Source organism: Hipposideros armiger, unplaced genomic scaffold, assembly GCF_001890085.2.
Source record: "Hipposideros armiger isolate ML-2016 unplaced genomic scaffold, ASM189008v1 scaffold_278, whole genome shotgun sequence".
NCBI classification, from domain to species: Eukaryota; Metazoa; Chordata; class Mammalia; order Chiroptera; family Hipposideridae; genus Hipposideros; species Hipposideros armiger.
In genome coordinates, this window is record NW_017731628.1 from 156,147 (window position 1) to 181,189 (window position 25,043).

Here is a 25,043-nt window from a genome sequence, read left to right on the forward strand (position 1 = left end):
TTTCTAGAACTGGGTAGTTGACAATACCAAATACTAAGGGAGAGAAAAGTACTTCAATTATTTAGGAGGTGCCAAATGATTGGAAAGAATTAGGTAGTGAGTGGAAATGAAATGATGGAGTAATTAAACATCTACTCACTTTCCTTTGAGAAGTGTATGTGGAGGAGTAACAAACGTTCTTCTATCCTCAAGAGTCTTTCGGCTGGTCTAGTAATCAAACAGACACAAGAGAGATTAACAAGAGAAAATATCCAAATTTAATGGATACAAACGTACAGGAACCCCACATACACAAGAGCGTCCGAAATCCCACATGCACGAGAGGTTCAGAGATAGAAAGGGACCGTGGTGGGTATATAAGACGGCCTGAGCTAGGGATGAGGTAAGGTGCCTGCGGACTTCAAAGGGTCATTGCGGGGTGATCAGAAAAGTAAATGCTTAGTAAATAGAACCTTGTCCTGCCCTATAGATAGGTCAAAAGAAGTTATCTCTGATAGTCTCTTATTATGGGCCGGGCCTCTAATTCAAGTTCTAGGTAGTTAAGGGAGGGGCAGAAGTCTTTCTTGAGCCTGAAGCTAAGGTTGCCTTTAGCGCCAAACAATCTGCACACCACAGAAGCACATCATGGGGTGACTCCTTCTGAACCCCGACAGTTAACTGTGCAAGGAAGAAGAAAAAGGAGATCGGGATTGATTGCAAGCAGTAGAAAGGCTGAGGAAAGGTCTTGCTTTAGTTCTGCCACTAACCCCTCATTTATATGATCACGTATAAAAGCACTTAACCTCTCAAACCATTAGCCTTCCTTGTCAGCACTGGTATAAACAGTATCTGATCTACCAGTTTCACAAGGCTTGTTGTATTCATGCGTCTGCGTCCCCACCAGACTGTAAGCTCCTCCAGGGCAGCAGCCACACTTGTCTCATTTAATATTCTCAGGGCCTCGCAGAGTCATGACAATAACCATTTGTAAAAAGGCTTGTTGGATCAAGGGTAAAGCGTGAACAGTAACAAGCGCTAACAGGTACTGAGGTCTTAACGTTCCCCCGTCACTGTGCTAGGCGCCTTATCCGGACGACTAGCATTCGCTACAACCCTGAGGCAGATACTATAATCACCCCCATTTTACAGAGGAAACAATAAACGAGGCACCGTAACGGGCCCAAAGTCCCACAACCGGTGTGCCTTGGACATGGGATGACTTTTTTCAACTCAAAATCTTTAGAGCGACAGCGCATGGAGCCTGCGCCAACAATTAATCTTAAAACGTAAGACACCCAGATAAAAATAAATAAATAAATAAATAAATAAATAAGGCTTATGGTAGCCTCCGCGCCCTCCCGCGGGCGCCGCAGGGCACCCGCGCCCAGCCTGACTTCCGCCCGGCCTCGATGGGCTTCAGGGACGCCTCTCGCAGCCTCGCGATACCCTGGGCGGAGGCGAGACCCAGACGGCTCGGGACTCGGTCGCGCGCGTGCTGATGACGAAGGCGGAAGTGCTGCGGCCAGAGGCGGGACTTGAGCCCGGAGAGGGTTCCGGGATTGCGGAAGTTTTGTGAGGAGGCTCTGGCGGCTCTGGGAGCGCCGTGTTGTTTTGGAACAAGTTCCGGAAGGGAGGCCGCTGCTCGGGGGTCGCCGCGGCACCAGCCTGCGCACGTCGGAGGCTACACCAGGCGCGCCTCGCCGTCGCCGCTGTTGGTCCTCTTCTCTCGTTCCTCTCCAGGGATCCGCCTCGGATATCCGCCATGGCATCCACCGCCAACAACCTCCAGGTAGGACTATTCTCCCTCCCCCTGGAGAGCCCGAGTCGAGGGGAGGCGTGGGGCGGGGGTGGNGGGGGTGGGGAGGAGCGAGGAAGCGGCCGCGCCCCGGGTGCGGGCGGAGGAGGGCGGCGCCCTTGCCCAGCCGTAGGTGGGAAAGTCCAGTGTGTCCCCCTTGCTTTCGGGGTCTCCCAAGCCCATGCATGTGCTTTATGAGACTCTTGATTTTTTGTTGAAGCCCCCCTTTTACCCTCAAACCAGCCGAGTTTGAACCGAACTGGGCAGAGCTGTGAACGGATGCTTCAGTCAGCGTGAGGGAGAATGGAAAGAACGTGATGTTGGCAAAGCTCTGGACCAGTAGAAAAAAGGGTCCTAGTTCTTAGTTTCTCAAGTTGGTAGAGCAGAGCCCTTCTTTTCGAGCTGTCAGGTGAATAGAAACGTGAGGACAGCCTTGGAATCTGAAGAACCCCCGAATTCATTGATCATAGGTGTTTACGTGCACTCTCCGATGGCTCCCCAAACATAGTACCTAAGATCAGGGAATATTTTTAAATTAGTCTTTTCCCCCACCTCCCCACTCCCACCGCAGTGATCATGGTGTTTTGTACGTAAATCATGGAATCCTAAGATTTTATACTTAATCGTTAAACCTCTGTGGAATGGACATTGAGAAGAGAAATCTCTGAAAGTGTCTCCCATCCTTGGAATGGATCTGGGGCGTCAGTGGGGTTTAGAGGATTGACTTGGCCTTGAGGACACCCAGTTTCCGAGGTCAGTTTGGGACCAAAGACTAGAATGGAATACCTGTATTGAATCCTTGTCTTAATCTTGCAATAATTCGTTAAAATGCATTTATTTATTTAAAAAATTTTTTTTAAAGATTTTTATTGAGGAATTGGGGAAGGGGAACAGCCAAGTTGTCCTTCAGTCTTAGTTGTGGAGGACGCAGCTAGCTCAGCTCCAAGTCCAGTCGCCATTCTGCCGCCTGTTGGCAGCCCAGGGCAGCTCACTGGCCCATGTGGGAATTGAACCGGCGACCCTGTTGCTTCAGAGCTCACGCTCTTAACCAACTGAGCCACTCCATCAGCCCTAAAATGCATTTATTGAGTGCCTGGTACAGGAGGACCTGCTTAACCCAGGACTGTTGATCCTGAAGAAAGACCTCTGAAAGTAGACTCATTTATGTAGAGACTAAAATTTCACAAGAAAGAGTGGAGGGGGAGAGGGCTTGCTTGGAACTTTTATCTTGCAAATCCACCCAAAAGATTATGAAAATGAATGTTTCTAATCTTTCACAAAATATTAAATTTGCAACTGCGACCTATTTTCTTAGAATAATGAATGAGTCATGTCGATTTGTGTATATTTTCCAACAAGATTTTATTAAGTATAATACAACAACCTTAATGATAGTTTTTTTTTGTAGCCCCATTTAGAAAGGGTCTTTTGATAAACATACTTGGAAAAAAATATTGATCACTTGATAAAAGTATTGTTCCTTCGTGTATCAAAGGTGATTTCTTTTGAAATGCCCATCTTGTCATCATCCTTGTTGGTTTGCCAGTTAACTAACTAGTTTTATTCCGCCAGCCCTTCATTTGTCAAACTTTGTATGTGATTTGGGCATTCTGCAACATAATTTTCATCCAGTTATTGATACTGTTTTTCTTTTGGGAGATTTTCATTTCTGTAATAAGTTTGCATCATATTTGAATTGGATTGTTGGATGTGCTTCAAGTGAATCAGGTAGAGATCGACCCATATTAAAGGCATATTAAAGGCATAGTTGCTAGTGTTAAACAGGGAGAAATACTGAGTTATAATTCTAGTAGTGGATGGTTCACAGGTGTACTTTCTCATTTAACCTTTTCAACCTTCCAACCTAGGAAAATTGGATGAAAAATACTCAAGTAACGAATAACCTTCCCACCAAACAAGGCAAAAAAAATTCCTGTAGCCAAATGCTTATAGTCTAATGGAGGAATGCAGATAACTACAAATCAAAATTATAGAATAATGCAGTAAATGCTGCAGTAGAATTAGAAGTTAGTGTGGGACTGCAGAAAGGAAGGGCATATCTAACTCTTTGAGGATAAATGAGAAATGTTCCACAGAGGAGGTGATTGTGAGCTTAGATAAGTGAAAGGTACTGACAATTATCTACCTGGTGTTTGATGTGTGATCTCATTTAATCCTCAAAACAGCTCTTCAAGGTGACTATTATTCCAATTTTTCAGTATAAGAAACCAAAGCTTATTAAGGTTAGATATTCCCAACGACGTACAATTAATTAATTAATGTTTAAGATAATATTGAATCCAGGTCTGTGTGCTTACAGGTTTGGACTTTTTCCACTACAAAGTTATGCTTTTTTGGACAAGAAAGTGGGATTCATTCCAGGCAGAGAAAAACAACATATGCCTCAGTCCAGAAGTGTAATAAACCTTGGTTGGAGAGGGTTGGGAACAATTGCAAGTAATGCAGGGTGCAGAGAACTCAAAGTTTACTCAAACTAAATATTTTTTTGAGTGTCTAGTGTGCCATGCATTTTGCTAAGTCTCAGGGAATCAGAAAAGAAGTATACCAGCCCTGATGTCCAAGGGCTTATATTTTGATTAGTCACGTGTAAAGTGACTCATAGAATACTGTGTGATCATTGGAAGTACGTCCAAGAGGCTGTGGAAATCTAGAGGAAGCACAGAATAGACCACCTGTGGGTGTTGGGAAGGGCTTCCCAGCAGGAGGACCATGTGTGCTGAGCCTCAGAGAAGCTGGAGCTTCACAGGGAGACTGGGATCGGGTATTCCAGGTGGAGAGTACACTGGGGGTTGAAGTCTGAGTCGTCTGGGTTGTCCCGGTAGTTTGGTAGGACAGGAGCTGAGTGTGCAAAGTGGGAGCATGTCACGAGGAAAGGTGTGTGCCACACAGAGATGATTGGTCCTCAGCCTGCTGTAGCTGGGAGTCAGACGGTAATATGCTCAGGGTGTTGTTTTAGGACAAAACTAGCAAGCGTACAGGGACCACTTAGGCAGGGTTCTGTGTGATGGGAAGGAGTGAGGGCCAAAGTAGAGTAGTGCCTATTAGAATAAAGAAGAAAGGATTAGTCAGACACAAATTGAAGAGGAAGAATAGGCAGACTTGGATCTGCATTTAGAAAGGGAGGGAGGACGGGGAGCCTGGGTTTTCTTCTAGCCCAGGGGTCGGCAAACTGCGGCTCATGAGCCACATGTGGCTCTTTGGGTACGTTCCATCTCAACAGTTTGCCGACCCCTGGAAGAGCCAGTCCTGTCCCTCACAGTTTAAAAATTATTCGAGAGCCATAAATTTATTTTTACATAATCACCAATAGGTGAATAATGTCCTTTAAAAATTGTATAAATGAAACTATGATAGCGTTCTTTTCATTTTCAATTTTACTTCAGAGCCTGCGGCTCGCGAGCAGCAGTTTGCTGACTTTGGCAACTCTTCCATCTCAGAAGTTTGCCGACCCCTGTTCTAGATTCCTAGATTGGCTATCTGAGTGGGTAGGAATTGGTTCTGGGATTATAAGAAGAGGGTGATATATTTAGGACCAGGGTGGTCCTAAACTTAAGTTTAAAGTGCCTTTGGGGACAATCAAGAGGAAATGGCCAGTGAGTAATTGGATACAGATGTGTAGAACCAGAGAGAGAGGGTTGGACTGGAAATGAGGATTGGGAGTTATTAGCATACAGATGGTAGCAGAGGTTGTGGGCATCTTGAAGAATTTATAGAAGGGGGGAAAACAGGGACCAAGGTAGGAACCCTGTGGAATATCGACATGTAGGAAGAGAGAAAGGGGAGCCCGAAAAAGAATCGTTACACAGTCAAGAGTAAAACCAGGAGAGAACAGTGCCATGAGGGCCAAAGGAGGAGGCCCCAGCGAGGTGTCTGTTATTCGGGTTAAATGCTGCTATGTAGAGGGAGCTAGGCAGTTGGGGAGCAGGAAGCGTTGATGTGGGAGGAATGAAGAAACGGAGATGAACTCGGGGTTCTCTTTGGGACTTTGCTGTGGAGATGAAAAGGTAGTAAGATGGTCGTTAGAGAGAACCTAGGAACTGAGGAGAACTGGTGTGTTTTCGTTTGTGTTTTGAAAATATGACTAAGGTAGAATTTACGTAGATTTTTATGCTGAAGAAGGAAGGCCTCAACAAGAAGGGAAAGGCTTGGTTGGGAGAACAGTCAAGTGTCTCATAATTGATGGAGTAAATGTCACAGGAAGAAGGTGGGGATGGGTTCCAGAGCCCAGGGAAAAGAATTAGCCTTGACAGGCAGGGTCTGGGACTTCTTTCCTCCTGAAATAGGTGATTCTAGAATTTACCTAGTTTCCCAGGGTTTTCTGGTGTGGACATGTTATCGTCTCCTAATCTGAAAAAGATGTGCCCAACCTTTATACTTCCATATTGATGACTAGGGTCCTGACTCATCGTGGGGTAATATATTCATTCAATCTGTGCCAGCCTCTGTGCTAGACTCTGGAATATAAAAAAGTAAACTCAATAGACATATCTCCATCCTCATGAAGTTTATGTTCTAATGGGAGAGGACAGGCAAAAATAGAACCAAACCCACACGCACAGAAACAAGGCACTGGAAGGATTTTAAACAGAAGAGTGATGTGTTTTAAAATTGAATAAATTTGGGAGTCATCAGCATAAAGATAATCAGCTTAAATCCTGGAAAACAGACTACATAGGGAGGGACTAATCATAAAGAAGTGAGCCCCTGCCCAAACCCTGAGGAACGCTAATATTTCAGCATTGTGTGCCAGAGGAAGAGTCTGCAGAGGAGACCGAGCAGGAGCCATCAGAGGTGGGAGGAGAACTGGAAGGTGGTGCTTTGGAGATTTTGTAGAATATTGTCAAGAGATCAAGATGAAGATGGAGCTGGCCTTTGGATCTGGCATCATAGACAACCTTGATATGAGCAGTGTGTTGATATGATAAGGGTCAGAAGACCAGATGAGCAGAGCTGAAGGGTAAGGGGGGGGGAAAGCAACCAGAAAGAGTAGAGGCTGCTCTGCTGAGATTGTGGCTCTAAAAAGGTAGCAGAGACACAGAACTAAGCTGCAGAGTGTTTTCATTCCAAAGGATTTTCTAAAGGAGGGCTGTTTGTACACCTATGGAAATGTCCAGCAGAGAGAAAATTGTTGTTAGAGATGACAAATGGAATAACCAAAAGGAAGATTTTGACAAAGTGATAGAGGATTCTTTTTTTGTTTGTTTTTTTTTTTTGCTTATAAAATTCGTTCAACAATTTTATTGAGTATCCATGTGTGCCAGGCACTGTTCTAGGCTCTGAGGATAAAGCAGTGCTCCGGGTGAAGTTCCTGTCCTCGTGAAGCTTGCCTTTATATAAAAGGAGCTAGCCAGTGAGTGAGTGTGCAGGTAAACATAATGATAGACACAGTGATGGGATAAGAGTGCAGAGGTGAGGGGAGAGCTGACAGCAGGGATGGAGTGTGCTTTTGCAATAGGAGACTAGGCCGGGCCTCTCTGAAGACTTGCCATTTGCATTGGGACTGAAAAGGAGACCCCCGTGTCCATCTGGGGGAAGAGCCTTGTAGGCAGAGGGATCAACAGTGCTCAGGCCGCCGGAGTGAAGGAGGACTGGAGCATTTCAGGTGACACCCAGATGGAGCCAGGCCCAGACCATTTAAGGCCTTCTAGATCGTGACCCAGCGTTTGGGTTTTCTTGTTTGTGGGGGAGCCATCAAGCAAGCTGTTGTCGGACAGTAGGATGGCATTTGTGTGAGAGCAGGCTGACCGGGGAGGAGGCGAGGCAGCCCTTCTGACAAATGTGATAGTGCACTGAACTCGGATGGTAGCCATGGAGATGATCAGGACTCTGTTCTGAAAGAATTGTTAGCACTCCCAAACCATCCACGACAGTTAATTTCATTTCAAAAGAAAAATGCTAACAAACAAGGGTAAAGTGGGGGAAAACAGGTGCACATCCTCAAACCGTCATCTTTGATGGAAGGTTTAACATGCACTTTCCAGGACACTAACTACCTGAGGCCATTTAAATTTAGTTTTTACTCAAAGGAAATTTAAAAGTCACTCCTCAGTCACGCTAACCACAAATGCTCAAAAGCCATAGGGTGCTAGTGGTTTGCATATTGGACAGTGCAGATACCAACATGTCCATCATCCGAGAAAACTAGTTGAAAGTTCCTGGGGCCATATTTGGAGCTAGGTTATTAAATACTGACTGTAAGCGTTTTACTTGAATAAATGTCAGCGCAGTGCCTTCAAGAGGGCTGACTGCAAAGGAAGGGATTGCATGGCCGAGGAGGTGAGTGGCACAGCAATTCAAAATAATAAGAGAAGAAAATTACAGCCAGAATAAGAAAGCACTTATTTCTGCCGAAGGGGAGCCACTGAACCTTCCGGATGCATTTTTATATGAGCAGGTGACCGTGTGCTGTGACTCTACCCTTCACGCCCTGCCCGCCTTACCTAACCTTTTAAAATTTAGCTTTAAGTTCTGGCTGTTTGAACTTGGAAACATGTAACTTCCACACTTTATCAATTTTAAAGCACGTGATTTTTCTTCCCTCTTGCTACAACACAGGATGCGTGGTGCTCCAGTGAAGATCTGCTCATCCCGTTTACAGCTTGCAGCCCATCTATGTGCAATCCATGGGAACGTGCTTCAAAATCTAATACTCTTACATAGGAGTATTGGTTTTGCAATTGTTTCAGTAATTTTTTCTTAACCATAATTATATGCTTATTTTTAATATAGCATAACCTCGATCATTTTTTTTCTCCTGGCTTTTATGTCTGTTGAATACACTTTTACCACTTAAATTAGTCTGGTTGGAATGTTTTAATAAACCATGCTTGTTCTTTATTTGTGTGTGCGTATATTTTTAAAAATTAAAGATAGTTTTAATGAAAAATTTATTTTGAGATTTTTCTTATAGATTCGTATGCAGCTGTGAGAAATAACACAAAGATCCTGGGAACTCTTTCCCCGGGTGCCCACGTGGGAGCATCTGTTGAACGGTTGTACAATAGCACAGCCAGGGTGTGCACATGGATACCTTCTACCAGACATGTTCAGCTTTTCCCAGCCTTACACGTGTGTGTGTGTGTGTGTGTGTAGAGTTCTGTCACGTGCAGGTTCATGTACCTTCCACTACGGTCAGATACAGAATAAATCTATCCACAGAGATCCCCCTATTGCCTTTTTATAAGCACAGTCACCTCTTTCCCTCGCCCGCCCCTCCCTTACCACCACCACCACCACCATCCTTACCCTGTTTTCCATTGCTGGTTTTGTCATTTTGAAAAGGTTACAGAAATGGAATTATAAAGTATTTAACCTTTTGGGATTGGTCCTTTTCACTTAGCATAATTCCCTCAAGGTTTATCTAAGTTGTGTGTGTCAGTAGTTCGCTCCTTTCTGTTACTGAGTAGTACTCAGTGATACGGATGTACCACAGTTTGTTTATCATGCAGTTGTTGACAGACATCTGGCACATTCATGTACAAGTTTGTGAACATAAGTCTTCATTTCTCTGGGAGAAATGCCCAGGAGTGCATTTGCTGGTTCCTATTATGGTAGTTGCATGTTTAGATTTGTAGAAAACAAACCAGTTTCCCAGAGTGACTGTGCCATTTTACATGCTACCTGTAATATATGAGTGAGTGTTTCTGTGTATCCTCACCGCCATTTGGTATTGTCACTATTTTTCATTTTAGCCATTCTGATAAATGTGTAGTGATATCTCATTGTTGTTTTAATTTGCATTTCCCTGATGACATATGATGTGGAGTAACTTCATGTGTATATTTGCCATCTGTATATCCTCTGGTAAAATGTCTGTTCATGTGTTTAGCCCATTTTCTACTTGGATTCTTTTTTAGCTGTTGAGTTTTGAGAGTTCTTTACATATGCAAATACTGCTCTTTTGCTGGATATGTGATTTGCAAATATTTCTACCAGTCTGTAGTTTGTCTTTTCATCCTTTTAACAGGATCTTTTATAGACCAAAAGCTTTGGAGTTTTGTAACTTCCAATTTATCAATTTTCCTTTTATATATTGTGCTTTTGATGTCAAGTCTAAGAGCTAAGATTTCATAGTTTTACATTTTATATTTAAGTCCATAATACATTTTTGTACGAAGTGTGAGGTTTAGGTTGAGGTTCTAGGTCTCTTTCCCTTTAAAAATTTTTTTTGTATGTTTATGGATATCCAGTTGTCCCCACACAATTTCTTTAAAAGCCTATCTGTTGTTCCACCATTTACTTGCTTTTTCATCTTTGTCAAACATCAGTTGGACGTATGTGTATGGATTTATTTCTTGGAGTTTTCTTAAAAAATACTTCAAAAGTGACCCATGTTCATTATGAACATTTTTAGAAGATGTGAAACATAGAAAATGAAAAAATTAAGTCTTATAAGATAAGCTCTGTTAAATTTCCTTCCGATCTTTTTCCTGTGTTTGTTTTTTTTCCCTTTTGTTTCAAATAGTAGTTGAACTTGTACTACATGTAAAAATTGTATCTTACTTTTGAAAAACTTCCATTATAAACATGTTCCATATTTTTACAAATGTTTCTTAATATCATTTTAATGATCCTATAATTTTCCATTGTGTGACATCATTTTGTTGTTTAAAATTTAAGTTACCAAGGTTTGTTTTTGTTTTTCAAAAGATCCTCTGGTTACTATCTCTGCTCATTAAACTTTTTAGTTAATTAATGGGTTAAAAGATTGGGGTATTTTTCTGATTCTCAATATTTCATTGCCCTGTTGCTTCTAATGGGCTTTTACCCCATTTACATTTTACTATTGTTATGTTTTAGATAGAGCACTATTTGATTCTGAGAATTTCCCTAAATGCTTTTAATTTGAATTTTCAGGTTATTTGATTTTCCGTACTAGCCCTAAGCTTCACTTTCGTTGAGTGAAAATTGTGTGACAGTCTTAGCCATTGGTACCAGATAAAGTTGTATTCAGATAGCATTTACCCATGTAACAAATTGAATTTGCATTTTACAAATAGATATAATTTATAATAAAATGCTATTGTGATTTAGAAAGAAAAGATAGATTTGTTTTAAGGTTGATTTTATTTAAAAATTTTTTCCATATGATTATTTACTTCAAACTTACACTTACACTTTGATTTTGATGGTATTATTTTGCCTCTCTTCAAACAGAAAGCGATAGATCTTGCCAGCAAAGCGGCCCAGGAAGACAAGGCTGGTAACTATGAGGAAGCCCTTCAGCTCTACCAACATGCTGTGCAGTATTTTCTCCATGTAGTTAAATGTAAGGACAAAGTTTGTTTTGTATTTAAAAACTCTAAAAGAAAAAATTACTCTTATTTCATTTACAAAAGTTGAAATACGATGCCAGGAAATTCTAAACTATCAATTTGCAAAAAGAAAAAAAAGAAAAGAAAAAAGAAAGCAAAATCCCACTAGCTTTCCTAGTGGTCAGTCTAGATGGGCTTTAGATGCTCAGCTCACCAGTGTACACAGCTATTACAGTTAATCACTCTGCATACTGAACATATCAAAGTGTCATAGTCAATGGAAATAAGTTTTTATTTTATTGGTTGTGTACCCAGATTATCTGAACCTATTCATTTTCTAAGCATCTGTTTGAAAATACTGTTTTTGGTATTTTATGCAAAATAGGTTGGGAAACATTTTTTTCATGTATTATCCAAATATTGGATGTTTACCATTTGCCAGGCTCAGGATACAGCAGTGAGGGGGGAAATGGTGCATCTTAAACCTAATGCTGAATATAGTGAAGTAAGATGTTTAAAAAGACATCTTCCTGGTAAACGTGAAGTTATTTTTTAAAAGTTAGCATTTGGATAAGTTAGCATTTTCTTTTGAGCTTCCCCATTTAGTTTTGAGATTTTTCTGTCAGGTTAAAGTAAAACTAAGAATGAATCCTAACATATAAGGCACGTGGGGCTAATCCCATGCGCTGCATATATTGCTGAAGTCTACTTTTCAGAGAGCGCTTACAGAGGCCTGTGTGTAGTAAAATTACTATATTGGTGGTACACAAAATATATGGGGTTTCTGTCACTTTTTATACTTGGAAATAAAGCTTATGTAGACAGTAGTGGAAACGGTTAATATTGTTTTACTTCTGTTTGTCTTATAGTTGGTTTTGTATGAAACAAGCAGCTTTCAACTATCCTGCACCAAATGTAAGGGAAGAGTATGAAACCCACAGATGATTAAATAATTTCTTCTTTTTATTTAACATTAACTTAAATGTCTTAGGGAATTGCTCAGATATCTTCCTGACTCACACCCACTGTTGGTCTCCATCCTGCTGGAGGAAGGAGTAGAAAAGAGTCGGTAATCCTTGGTTACGATGAACTAGAGATGATCTTCTTTCCTCCCCCCGCACCCCCCCAAAATAGATTTTCCTTGTTTAAAAGTATACCTAAGAGCTTAAACCTGTATGTGCAGAATGCTAATAGAAAAAAATCTCTCTCATTTCTCTTCAATAGATGAAGCACAGGGTGATAAAGCCAAGCAAAGTATCAGGGCAAAGTGTACAGAATATCTGGATAGAGCAGAAAAACTAAAGGAGTACCTGAAAAAGACAGAGAAGAAACCACAGAAGCCGGTGAAAGAGGGACAGCCGAGTCCACCTGAGGAGAAGGGGTATGTATTTTAGAGGGTTAGATTTTATTACATTGATTAAAAGATAAAATTAAAATTTATTTGTGGAATGAATTTCTTTTGTTTAAACTAGGTGTTGGCAAACCATGGTTCAGGGCCAAATCTGACCTGCTGCCTGTCGTAAATAAAGTTTTATTGGGCTAGAACCTCACCCATTCATTTACCTGTTGTGTATAGTTGCTTTTGTGCTATACCAGGGGTTGGCAAACTTTTGAGATGGAGGAGGCAACCTTGTCCCTCACAACAATTTAAAAATTATTTGAGGGCCGGCCGAGTGGTGCATTGGTTAGGAGTTGGCTTGGGACGCCAGAGGGCCCCGGTTCGGATCCCACATATGAGGGCCAGTGACGCTGCGCCCTCTACAGCTAAGATGGTGAACAACAGCTCATCCTGGAGCTGGGCTGCTGTGAGTCGCCAGCGATGGCGTAGGCTGCAGTGGAGCTGCAATGGGCTGCCATGAGCTACTGTGAGTGGCTGGCAGCCAGCGTGAGCGGCCGGCAGCCGCCGTGAGCTGCTGTGAGCCGCCGTGAGCTGCTGTGAGCCTCTGTGAGCAGCTGTCCAATGTCTGCGACCGATCTGCCTCACCCGGGAAGAGCACAATGATAATACCAACTTGGGCCAGTGAAGTGACATCCTCCACAACTAGACTGAAGAACAAAAAGGGGACAGCAACTTATCTGTTCCCCTTCCCCAATTCCCCAACGCTGTTCCCCTCCCCCAATTCCCCAGTACAATCTTTCAAAACAAAACAAAACAAAAAAGTTATTTGAGAGCCATTAAAACAAATGAAATCACCATTATATGAATAATATCCTTTAAAATTGTTATTTATTTATTTTAATTTTATTGGGGTAAAAATTTTATAAATGAAATTATGATAGTTTTATTTTCATTTTCAGTTTACTTCAGAGCCACGTGTACGTACCCACAGAGCTGCATGTGGCTTGCAAGCCACAGTTCATTGATCCTTGTGCTATACCAACTAAATTGAGTAGTTGCAACAAAGACTGTATGACCCAGAAAACCTGAAACATTTACTGTCTGGTCCTTTACAGAGAAAGTTTGCTGACCTCTAGTGTACCAAGCTTAGGGGATGATATACTTCAAATGACCCTCCCTGATCACTTAGTAGTAGGAAAAAGCATTTGTAGGAATGGGACTCAATTCTTCACCCTCAGGCCATTATGTAATATTGGAGTTTAAAATTATAGGAGTGATCTGTGAATTAAGTCTTTGACTAGTAGTAGCGACTCATGGTACTAACCGCATGGACAACATAAAAAATAGCTCCAATAATGTAAATAATTTTTTGGGTATCTTATGTAAAGTTCTTAAATGTGGATTTGTTTTAGATTTGCTTTTATTTTGTCATTGTAAAGAAATGAACACAGCATAATTTATAAACATCAAAACCCAGCTTTGGAATGTCCCGAATGGGGGGTATATCGCTTACAGATACAGAGCTTCTTATTCAGTGCGTGCGGGCCAAGCTCTGTGTTGAGCAGTGGGAACAAATTCTATGAAGACTCTCTGACCTTTGTATTGATCGGTGCCGGAAGTGGTTCCAGGTGACAACACTCTAAGAAAATGAAACTCTGGGATGGGGTTATGTGGCCTGGTCAGGTTTGAAGGCATGAGGCTCTGGTTAGCTATAGAGGATGTGATACTCGCAGTTCAGGGTTCACAGTGGCACAAGTTACTTAGTAATCCCCTGTGGTCACCAGGAATGGAGAGTACCTTGAAGGCAGTGCTTCAGAGGCTTTGTGACTGCTACCATTTTGAAGGATATGAGCAATACAAGAACTAGAGCTCACTAGCTGCTTCCAACTACATGGAAGCGCTTGAAGAAAATTAGAAGGTCCAGGTTTATATTCTCTGTTCAAGACCAGGGAGTTTCTGAGACTCCTAAGAATGTTTTATCTTCTGCAGCTACAGCATTGACTTAACAAAAATCAGACCCCAGCTGATCTTGTGGATCATTGAATTTCAACAGAGATTCAGTTTCACGAGGTTTCTTATATAAAAGTTGGGGCATTTATTGGAAGACTGGGAGTCTAAACTTAAGATGCAACTGTTGGGAAGAATTCCCTTGACCTCGAGTGCCTGGACCTTCGACTCTCCCGAAACCACCTTGCCAACAGAAACGTCCCCTCCTCCCTGGGAACGGAGGCTCTCCTGGTCTGGCTGGAAGACCCTGTGGTATCTCTACTGAGTGGCTACCTGGCAAGAGGATGCCCGGCCTCCTGAACTGAACAGCAGGACCCACTTCGGCCAATTGAAACAGAAAGGGACTCACTACAGTGTATCACCTTACAGAATTTAGGGGCCCAGAATCAAGCTTGGATTCCAACTGCTAAGAGAAATGCCCAGCTCCTCGGGGGTCATTCGGGTAGAGACCCACTGCTGCCAGCTCCCATGCCAATTACTTCCGTTGCCAGGAGCGGGCAGTGGGACCTCTGCCACAGCTCCCTCAGCAAAGCCAGTGCTTTCACCTGCACGATCTCGTGTGCAGCCCCCACCTGAGTTGCTTGCTTCCTTGGAGAAACTGGTCACGTGGAGCCCTAGGTGCGAGGGAGTCTAAGAAGGGCAGTGTTTGTAAGTACAGCCTTTACTGCACAAGCAAGCGTGATAGAGGAGGTTGGAAGAGGAGTGAGCTTGATCAAGGGAATCAGTTTGCAGTTCTACCTTACCTGTAACCCCACCATCCTCTGATAACCAGGGCGATCCCATTTGGGGATGAAACCTGTCAGGCTTTTAATCTACCTTTATGTCTCACACCTGGAGTGCCAAAAAAATGTATACACTCGACTTGTATCCATCTTTTGTTATCAGTGTATATTGAGTATTACAATTTTAATAGTTTTTTCTTTCTTAAAATATATACAAATTTTTTGGCACCCTCTGTATTTTGAAAATGATATGATGCCCTGTTTTTTGCTTTTATCACTTTTTCACTCAATATTGTGTTATGAACATCTTCCAGTAAACTATTTCTACATTAAAAATAACTGCCTTATTTTTAATAAGGCAGTTCTATCATATGCTAATCCCTATAATTCTAATGTTTTTCCTGTTTTGAACAGTGTTGGCATGATTATCCTTGGAGTCAAGTCCTTGAATTCATTTAAAATGATTTCCTCAGAATAAATTCCTAGATATGAAATGTCCAGGTTGTTCTTTGGGCTCAGTTCATATTCATCAGAACTTTTCACCCATCCTTTGGAACCGCCAAACTAAGGGTTATAGACCTTCATACCTTAATTAATGTTGGGTTTTCCCCTTCTAGTTATGGCTTCTTGTTCTATATGTGGTTTCCTGGTCCTGGTGTTTTTATTGTTGTTTACAACTTTCCTGTAATTCATCTTAAATCTTTTTGTGGAATGCAGTGTGGGGCATGCATTTATTAGTTAACACATACATAGGTATGTCGGGAATTCAGAGCTAGTGCCTGACTTCATCCTGGACTTTTTGCCTCTTTCCTGTTTATTTCCATATTGGTGGGTAGTACTCCTGCTTAATAGCTAATGTATCATAAAAGTAATACGCATAAATTTTAATGTGAATGTCTTATTTTGCCACTTAAATTACAAATATTTCAAGTTAATTGTTCCTTCATTTTTGCCTTATTTTGATAGCAATGAGTGATCGTTTGAATATATTAAATTCTTTTTATTAGGAATGACAGTGATGGGGAAGGAGAATCTGATGACCCTGAAAAAAAGAAACTACAGAATCAACTTCAAGGTTGCTTTAGATTTCATTTCTAAATTTACTATTTTATTTAAAAAACAAACCTCATAATGAATTGTCTATTTGATTTGCTTTCTTTCACCCCTGTATTTAAATGAGGCTCAAGGACTGGCTTTAGTTTCCAGTAATCAGTCACATGCTGGCTTTGTGGAGACTGTTTTTGTAGAATTTGCTCTATAGGGTCTCTAATGGGTTGTTTTTTGTTTTTTTGTTTTTTCCATGTAGTAGAAATATTGCTTGGTTTTATATCTGCCTTTAAAAGTCTGTCAGTCAACTTAATTTCTCTTTCGTTTTGTCTTATTTAGAGAAGGTAGCATTTATAATGTGCACAAACTACGAAGTCTGAGGGTATTAAAATTACGTGTCGGAGGAGCAGAATGAATTAGGACTTACACTCTGCTTTTCTTGCTGTTGCTGTAGCTTATTCATTAGTCGGTTATTTCATATTTCCTACCGGCTCTTCCTTTCTGCTTTTTTAGCCTATTCCAGTGCTGCCATTTCCAGTTATCTCTTCCCACTTTCTGTTTTTGCCTTCCACACCTGTCAAGCCCTTTCGTTCTCCGCTACTGTAGCCTAGTGGCATGATGCAGGGGGATAGATTTTGGCTCTTTCAGATCTGGATTCCACTCCAGGTCAGCTACTTAAATCTTGGGCAAGTTCCCTCAGAGTCTGAGAGCCCAACTCCAAAATGAAAATTAATATTTTCCTTTCAGGGCTATTAAAGGTTTTTATCTTTAATAAAGATTTTTATCTTTTATAAAGATATAAAGACAGTATAAAAACTGCTTAATACTATATCTGACAAATTCTAGGAACTCAACAAATGCTACCTTAGTATATCTAAAAAGTCATCTATTTAATGGCTGTCGTCTTTAGTTACTGAGATTAGATTGTTCTTTGAGATGTGAGCTAATGATGTTTCGAGTTGAATTTTATGTATTTTGTTAATTTAAATCTTGCCAGATAGAATGCAAAGCCGGGGTGGATTTCCATTATATAGGCTCAGCTTTGGTAGTGAAGGGTGACTATACCTAGCTTGGCCAGACCTTGAACCTTGCTGTATTAGGCTTCATTTTTGTAATAGTATTTCTGTCTCACCAACCCCACTGGGATGCATAGGAGAATACTGTAAGGATAGTATTCTACAGTTAAATGAGGATATTTTTATGTACCGAGAACTTCAACAGAAGATGTAGTCCAAGCACAGAAACTGAGCCTCCACTTCCTAGAGTAGTGGGGCCACGCATTTCGTGCTCAGTAAGTGTTGTCGGGCCACCCAGTGGTCTTATTTCAGTTGTAAAGCAAAAAGCTTTTTTCTATCTGTTCTTTTAGTTGTAGTGTGTATCCCTCTCTTTTCAGCCCTGCCACACCCCCAAGTAAAAATTGGATTATATCTTTAATTTTGAAAACAATACAACCCAGTTTTTAATAGGGAATTTGTCTTTGAACATCAGTAATGACAAGGACCAGAGATGTATAAAAATAGAAATGCGTAAAACATTTAAATGAGGAAATTTATTTGGAATATCAGGATGATGTAGAACATGAAAGGAATCCAAGCCTTTTATATCTTGAGTCCTTTTTTTCCATCTTTTAACTTAATGGTTTGCTGATGGATTTCATTGTATAATATGTTTTTTTAGACTTTCCTCTTTGTTTCTGAAACAGCATTTTAAATCTTTTACTTCAGTTTTAGGTTATAGCATTAAGTGTAATATTGGATGGTTAAAATTAAAGAGTTTATGATTTGAGTTTTCTGTTAGCTAAATTTGATATTTGTTGACTTTTTTGAGATTAAACAACATATTAGTATAATGAGTAGTATAATCAAAGACTGGGTAAATTTATATAATTGGAAACAATCAACTTATTTGACTTTTATCTCCAATAATCCCTTCCCCCTTTTTAAGTTTACAAATCATTAAGCAATGTCTAGTAATTAAGAATATTTTTATCTAAAAATATTTTGTCACTAAACATTCTAAAGTCGGGCCGGCCGAGTGGCTCAGTTGGTTAAGAGCTCACTCAAGAGCGCAAGCTCTGAGCAACAGGGTCGCCATTTCGATTCCTGGCCCGAGCTGAGTTGCCGCTGAGCTGTCAACAGGTGGCAGGATGGCTCAGCTAAAAAAAAAATTCCAGTCACCTTTAAACTTTAAGAAAAAAAGTAGTAGTTAGGGCTGGCTGAGTGGCACGTTGGTTAAGAGTTGGCTTGGGACGCCAGCTCTGAGCAGCAGGGCTCTGGTTCGGATCCCACATGGACCAGTGACGCTGCACCCTCTACAGCTAAGGTGATGAACAACAGCTCAACGTGGAGTTGGGCTGCTGTGAGTCACCGGAAACAGTGTAGGCTGCAGTGGGGCTGGCCAGCAGTGGGCATGAGCTTTCGTGAGCGGCCATCCAATGGCCGGCGAGCAACTGCCTCACCCAGGAAGAGCACAATGATAATACCAACATGGGCCAGTGAAGCGACGTCCTCCACAACTATACTGAAGAACAAAAGGACAGCAACTTGTCTGTTCCCCTTCCCCGATTCCCCAACGCTGTTCCCTCCCCCAGTTCCCCAATAAAATCTTTTTAAAATTTTTTTTTAAAAAGTAGTAGTTAAATGTGAAGATAAATTATGGCATACTTAGAAAATTCATAGCAAAAAATTTTAGTTGACCAGATGCTGCTTATATATAAAGTAAATTTACTTGTGTTTAACTAAAACAAACCCTGTCTGATGATGTATTTTCTCATTTAGAATTATCTGAATACAACATGGAAAAGAAAAAGTGAATTGCTTTCTTAATTCATACTTAGTCTGAAGTTTTAGAATGCAAAAAGTGTTTATGGTTTTATTTATTTTACTCTATAACTAAAGATTTTCATAATTTAGGGAAGTTGCAGAGTATATCTACTCTTAGAAAAATAGATAAATGATCTTTCCTAGCAAGAAAAAAACACCCGTAAAACCAATTTCATAAGTAATCAGTAGACTGTAAGAGGTGTTGTTTTGTTATACTTAAAACAATTACACGTCACCTTAGAACAGACTGCTTAGTAGGTTGTGGTTGAGTAATTTCTATATACTGGAAAGTTGGAAACACTTTTGATGAAAGATAAACTAGAAAGTTTTGCTATAAGCTATATTAAAAGAAATCTTTTGTGAACTCTTATTGAAACAGTTACTAAGACTTTTGAATATAACATACTCAAAAGCTAAGTTATTTAAATAACTTTTTAATGTACAAAAATTGTAAATAAGTCTATTTAAAAGCCAAACAGAAAATTGGGCAAATCTCAGGAAAGTATTGCAGATCTACAAGAGGACATTTTTTCTCTCTTCATCATTCCCTTCCCTTCTCCCACCTGTGTGTTCATCTATCTGTCTATCATAAAGTTAAGTATATTTTCTTTCCGTGGTTAAAGGAGACTATTAGATCACCAATTTGGTGGTGTTGGTTGTTTTTTGTTTTGGGCTTTTTTTTGGGGGGTGGGAGGGATTTTTTTGGTTAAAAGGAGAAATAGCAGATCGACCCTCATTGAACAAATACTTTCGATACTCTTGAATTAGTGCATTAAAACATAACCACTTTATGTAATGTAATGTTGATGCATTTCCAAACACTCTAGTATTTTATTACGTCATTTGCCCCTCACACTAACCTGTCTCAGTATTTTGGGCATGTGATATTATTTTCATTTCACAGTGAGGAAAGTGACTTACCCTGGTTAAGCTACCCACCCACCCCAGGTTTCTGACTCCTACTGACCACTCCCTAACAACTACTTCCTCATCACACTCTTTCAGAAAGGTTTTCTTTTTTTCGTTTTTTGTTTTTTTTAGCTGAGCCATCCTGTCACCTGTTGGCAGCTCAGCTCGGGCCAGGAATCGAACCAGTGACCCTGTTGCTCAGAGCTCGCACTCTTGAGCAAGCTCTTAACCAACTGAGCCACTCAGCCAGCTCAGAAAGGTTTTCAATAAATAAAACTTTTCTGCACAATTTTATAATGTGTTTCTTTAACGTCATTATTTCATGCTGTCTTCTAGATTTGATGGCATAGTCCTCCCTCATTTAAAGATGACATAATTTTTTTGTAGGTGCCATTGTTATAGAGCGTCCAAATGTGAAATGGAGTGATGTTGCTGGTCTTGAAGGCGCCAAAGAAGCACTTAAAGAGGCTGTGATATTGCCAATTAAATTTCCTCATCTTTTTACAGGTGAGATGACTTTTAAGTAATTTTTTTGATGACTTTCCAACTGCATTGATGACTGAGGTAAAGCATTGTGAGTTCTTCTCACCGTGTCATGAGTTATTACCTTAAATAAATTTTAAGGTGGTGATATAGCACTATATAAATGTACTTATTACATATACATATTTGTAATAGCCATACTGCAGAATAACCTAAATGTCAACCAGCAGGGCTTAGGGTAAATCAGCAACATGCGATGGTATACTGTGTACGCACTCCTTAAAATACAGCGTACCTCTACATTAAGAAACCTACATCTGCTTTATAATTGACATGGCAGAATGTCCTTGTGTAGTGTAAAGATCAAAAAGCAAGTTATAAAATATGTGTAGTATGATTCCACAGTTGTTAACTAAATGTGTGCTGAGAAGTGTAGATGGATTGACATAAAAATGTTAATGTATGCCTAGGCGATAAAATGGGTGATTTTTACTTTTTCTTTTGAGTTGCATCTGAATTGTTTGTAATGGACATGGGCTAGTTTTATAGGAGTATTTCCATTTCTTAAAAAGAAGAGTAAGAATTATTTAATGTTTTCTGATGAAGTGTGTCTCCTTTAGTAGCAGCAGGCCGGCTCACTACGCTGTGAGAATATTGCTAAGCCATCTTCGGGATGTAGTTGAATTACATCTCCAGCCCTGAGTGACTTATCTGTGCCAAACCCTTTCCACTGTCCTTTTTGTGACTGACAGCCTGTGTTTGTGATTTGGCTGTACCCATAGTCTAACAGTGAACAGGTTTTCCCTTTTAAAAACGAGCTGGTCTATGTAGAGAGCAAATCTGATGTTGGCGTCACACCGGACAGGTGTAGGCAGGGATGTACTGAGCAATGATGAAGAGCAAACCACCGTGTCCACCGAGCCTCAAGGTACAACTTACAGACTAGCTCAGGAATATTAAACAGTATAAAAGGTGACATCATAATCCTATGAAGGTACACTCATTTGATGTTCAGTTATTTATACCAGTGTTTCCCAAACATGAGTCATTTATGTATCGTCTTGATGAATTTTTTATATACATGTACAATTATTTTAAAAATATTTTTCTTTAAATCACTCACTTTTAGAACAAACTTTTTATTGAAGTACAGCATAAAATACAGAAATATGCAGGAACCCATAAGTGTTCAGATTCATAAATTATCACAAGGCAGGGACGCCTATGTGATCCTCAACCAGATAAAAAAATAATGATCAGTAACCCAGAAGTTCCTCTCTGCCTCTTTCCTCCCAGAGGTAATCACTCTCTCGCCAACCACAGATTATTTTGCCCGTATCTGAACTTTTAAATCACTTCCCTTATTTTTACTTAGTAACTTTATTTTAGAAAACTGCTTTCCGTCTACTATAAATGGAAAAATTAGTGTTTTTCTGCTACACATTTAGAAGATAAATTATTTGCATAAAAAATGTTTGTATACCACTTAAAAGCACTTCATATTGTACCAATGGTATATATACCACACTTAAGGGAACACTGACTTATAATTGCAGGCATTTAAAATAGGAAAATAGAGTTCAAGTAAAAGTGAGGCTTTCAAAAAAAATAAAACCGTTTCATTTTGCCATTAGTCATCTACGTGTGTCATTCTTTCGCAGACACTTTGTTCCCATCCACAGTTTGTACTATCAGGCTTTTAAATGTCTATTTCATATTTTATTGCCAGTGTAACCCAGCCTAGTTTATTTTAGGCAGCATTTTAATTTCTTATTACCATAATTGAGATACAAGAAGTTGATTTGTTCAGTTGTTACATTTTGGCAAAACTAGTATTTAAGGTAGAGTCCCCTAGTCATTACCTAGCTATTTGAATGAGAGTGTGCTAACCTGTAATGATAACCTGTGCTTCTTGTGGAATCAAAAATTGAACAGAGCTTCACAAGGAGTCACCCAAACTGTTAGTTCCATTCCTCTAAAAGTCATAAATGTTTAAAAGAAAATATTTCCAGCTGCTCTTCCCCTATGGATAGATTGCTTTGTCAGAAAAGTCATGACCTATTTTTTTCTATGTTTTTTATTGCAAAAATACATCATGACTTTTCCGACAACCCAGTAGTTTCTCTGACAGTATTCTGACATCCAGCAGTACACACGGCATGTGGTCAGGAGTGCCTTTCAACTGAACTAGACGGAGCCATGGAAGGCAGAAATATTTTTGTATTCGTAGTTTTCTGTCTGCACATCGTGGTTTCTGTACGTAGTAGTTGAATGAATGAGTGTGCAAGCGAATGAACTTCCTGTTAGAAGGATTATATCCATGTAAACACACTTGACAAAGTGGTCTCTAAAGAGAACAAACAAAATACATTTCAGACTTACCTTAGATTGATTTATTTAAAATTTTTTAATTCTACTGATTGCTTTAGAGTGCAGACCTCACAGTATTCTTCAGTATGGATAATGTCTCTGGTAACTGAAGTTAACAGTCTGGAAATTCTCATTTTATTTTCTAATGCAAATTTTAGGCAAGAGAACACCTTGGAGGGGAATCCTATTGTTTGGGCCACCTGGAACAGGAAAGTCCTATTTAGCCAAAGCTGTAGCAACAGAAGCAAACAACTCAACATTTTTTTCAGTATCTTCCTCTGACCTTGTTTCTAAATGGCTAGGTGAAAGTGAAAAGTAAGTGATAAATTGACTTATGTTTCATTTGCCTTATAGTCACTGTATCAGCCTGTAAAGTAATAGTTTTCTTACATCATTAATAGACATTCAGAAAGTGACATAATATAGATAATCATTTATCTGTCAAATCAGTCCCTTGTTTGGAATTTGTTTCATAGGGAAATATGCATATATGTATAGTTTAGTAAATCGTAAAGTAAATTAGCATTCTTATTTTTTGGACCAAAATATGATTAGGAATTTTAATCTATAGAGTTCCTATAATATTGTATATTGTTTTGTTTTCATCTTTTCATTAAGTCATGTGTCATTAACTATTTTTTTAGGAACTGAAAGATTTTATTTACTTTTAGGCTAGTTAAGAACTTATTCCAACTTGCCAGAGAGAATAAACCTTCCATTATCTTCATTGATGAAATTGATTCTCTCTGTGGTTCAAGAAGTGAAAATGAAAGTGAAGCTGCACGTAGAATTAAGACAGAGTTCCTGGTTCAAATGCAAGGTATTATCACTGATTTCTAAAATAGTTTCTGTTTATTGTATAACCATTACTATAACAATAATGGGAAAAAAACTCAAGCAGAATTTCTCCATTCTAACATACTGTTTCATTATGCTGTGTTTCAGTAGTATTGTCTTTCAGATGCATACGTATTTTTACTTAGTTTTAATCATCTTGTAGAACTTGCTGGTATGCATATAATAGTAAAGAGATGTATATTCGTATATTTACTTGTACCAGGAATAGTATCGGCAAAATGAATATGTAGACTTCAAATGTAATAGTTGAAGGAATTTCTTGAAATATTTTGAAAACAACATTAATATAATAGTATTTGTCCGTAGTCTAGGAGATTTGATACTTGGGAATACTTGGATCCTAGTAATTTGATATTTGATTAAATACAGTTTTTTTTCAGAGAGAGACTCTAAAAATGAGGTACTTTAAGGTTAAAGCATCATGTTCTTTCCAGAACATATAGACAAGGTTTAAAGAACACTAAAATGATAAATTACTTAAAATATTTTGATGCAGGGGTTGGTGTGGACAATGATGGAATTTTGGTTCTGGGAGCTACAAACATACCCTGGGTTCTGGATTCTGCCATTAGGCGAAGGTATGATGCTACAGTAAATTCTTATTTCTAACTACAGATGTAACAAGTGAATAATAATTTCCACTCTGCCTAATGAGGAGGCATTCTGATAAGTTTTCAGACTTTTTTTAATGTGACCTAACCTTGTTACCCACATGCCTTGGGAGGAAGAGAGGCAGGCACCTGTTTTTGTTTGCCTGCTGTATTGAAGATATGGGATTTCACACACTAGACTCTTTCACACTAGAAAATACCATACCTAACGCTTAGCTTTAGTTCTCATTAAGCTCAGTAAGCGCTGATGCTTCAGAAATTTACAAATATAGTTTGATATTTTATCTAAAACTTCAGCAAAATGGCAATTAGCCAAGTTAAAGGATTATAACCAAGATGTATTTTCAGTTAAAAAATGTATGTCTACAATTCTTAAATCGGATATGAAACTTGAGCTACTGTAAAGGTATAGAGTCTCACGACTTTTTACCGTGTCACAATTCCCCCCGTTTCATTAATTTAATTTTGCATGGTAAAAATTAGCACTTCAGATTTTGCCACTTTTATGCCCTCCATTTGATGGTTTGCCAGGATGCTAGATCACCATCCGGTACCAAGAAAGGAAGTGTGCTGGTTATTTTTGAAAAATGGCCTGTTTCTGAACCCGTCTCCAGAAGATAATGGAAAATTTTTAGATTCTTCTCACTGCCACAGAGTTACCTAGCGAAAAAAATTTCACAGACCACGTAAATTTTCCCCCTTTGCTTCCTCCTCCCTATCTCCAAATACTGAAATTCTAAGAGGGCAAGCAGTGTCATTGTTAATAAAACGTGGTGTTTATTTATGATATGTAGAATTATTTGTTCTCCATACCCATTAGACCCAT

The 25,043-nt window shown here is 39.6% G+C and overlaps 1 protein-coding gene across 1 annotated transcript in view; it reads left to right on the forward strand.

Annotated features, from left to right (window-relative positions):
* The first annotated feature begins 1,501 nt into the window (after positions 1-1,501).
* The window catches only part of VPS4B (vacuolar protein sorting 4 homolog B), a 29,895-nt gene continuing 6,353 nt past the window's right edge, over positions 1,502-25,043 (forward strand). The window contains exons 1-8 of the mRNA XM_019657718.1: positions 1,502-1,768; positions 10,952-11,063; positions 12,274-12,430; positions 16,125-16,192; positions 20,283-20,402; positions 22,907-23,063; positions 23,420-23,568; positions 24,103-24,184. Coding sequence (XP_019513263.1) covers positions 1,742-1,768; positions 10,952-11,063; positions 12,274-12,430; positions 16,125-16,192; positions 20,283-20,402; positions 22,907-23,063; positions 23,420-23,568; positions 24,103-24,184 — 872 coding nt within the window. The 5' untranslated portion in view covers positions 1,502-1,741. The remainder of the gene's footprint in view (positions 1,769-10,951; positions 11,064-12,273; positions 12,431-16,124; positions 16,193-20,282; positions 20,403-22,906; positions 23,064-23,419; positions 23,569-24,102; positions 24,185-25,043) is intronic.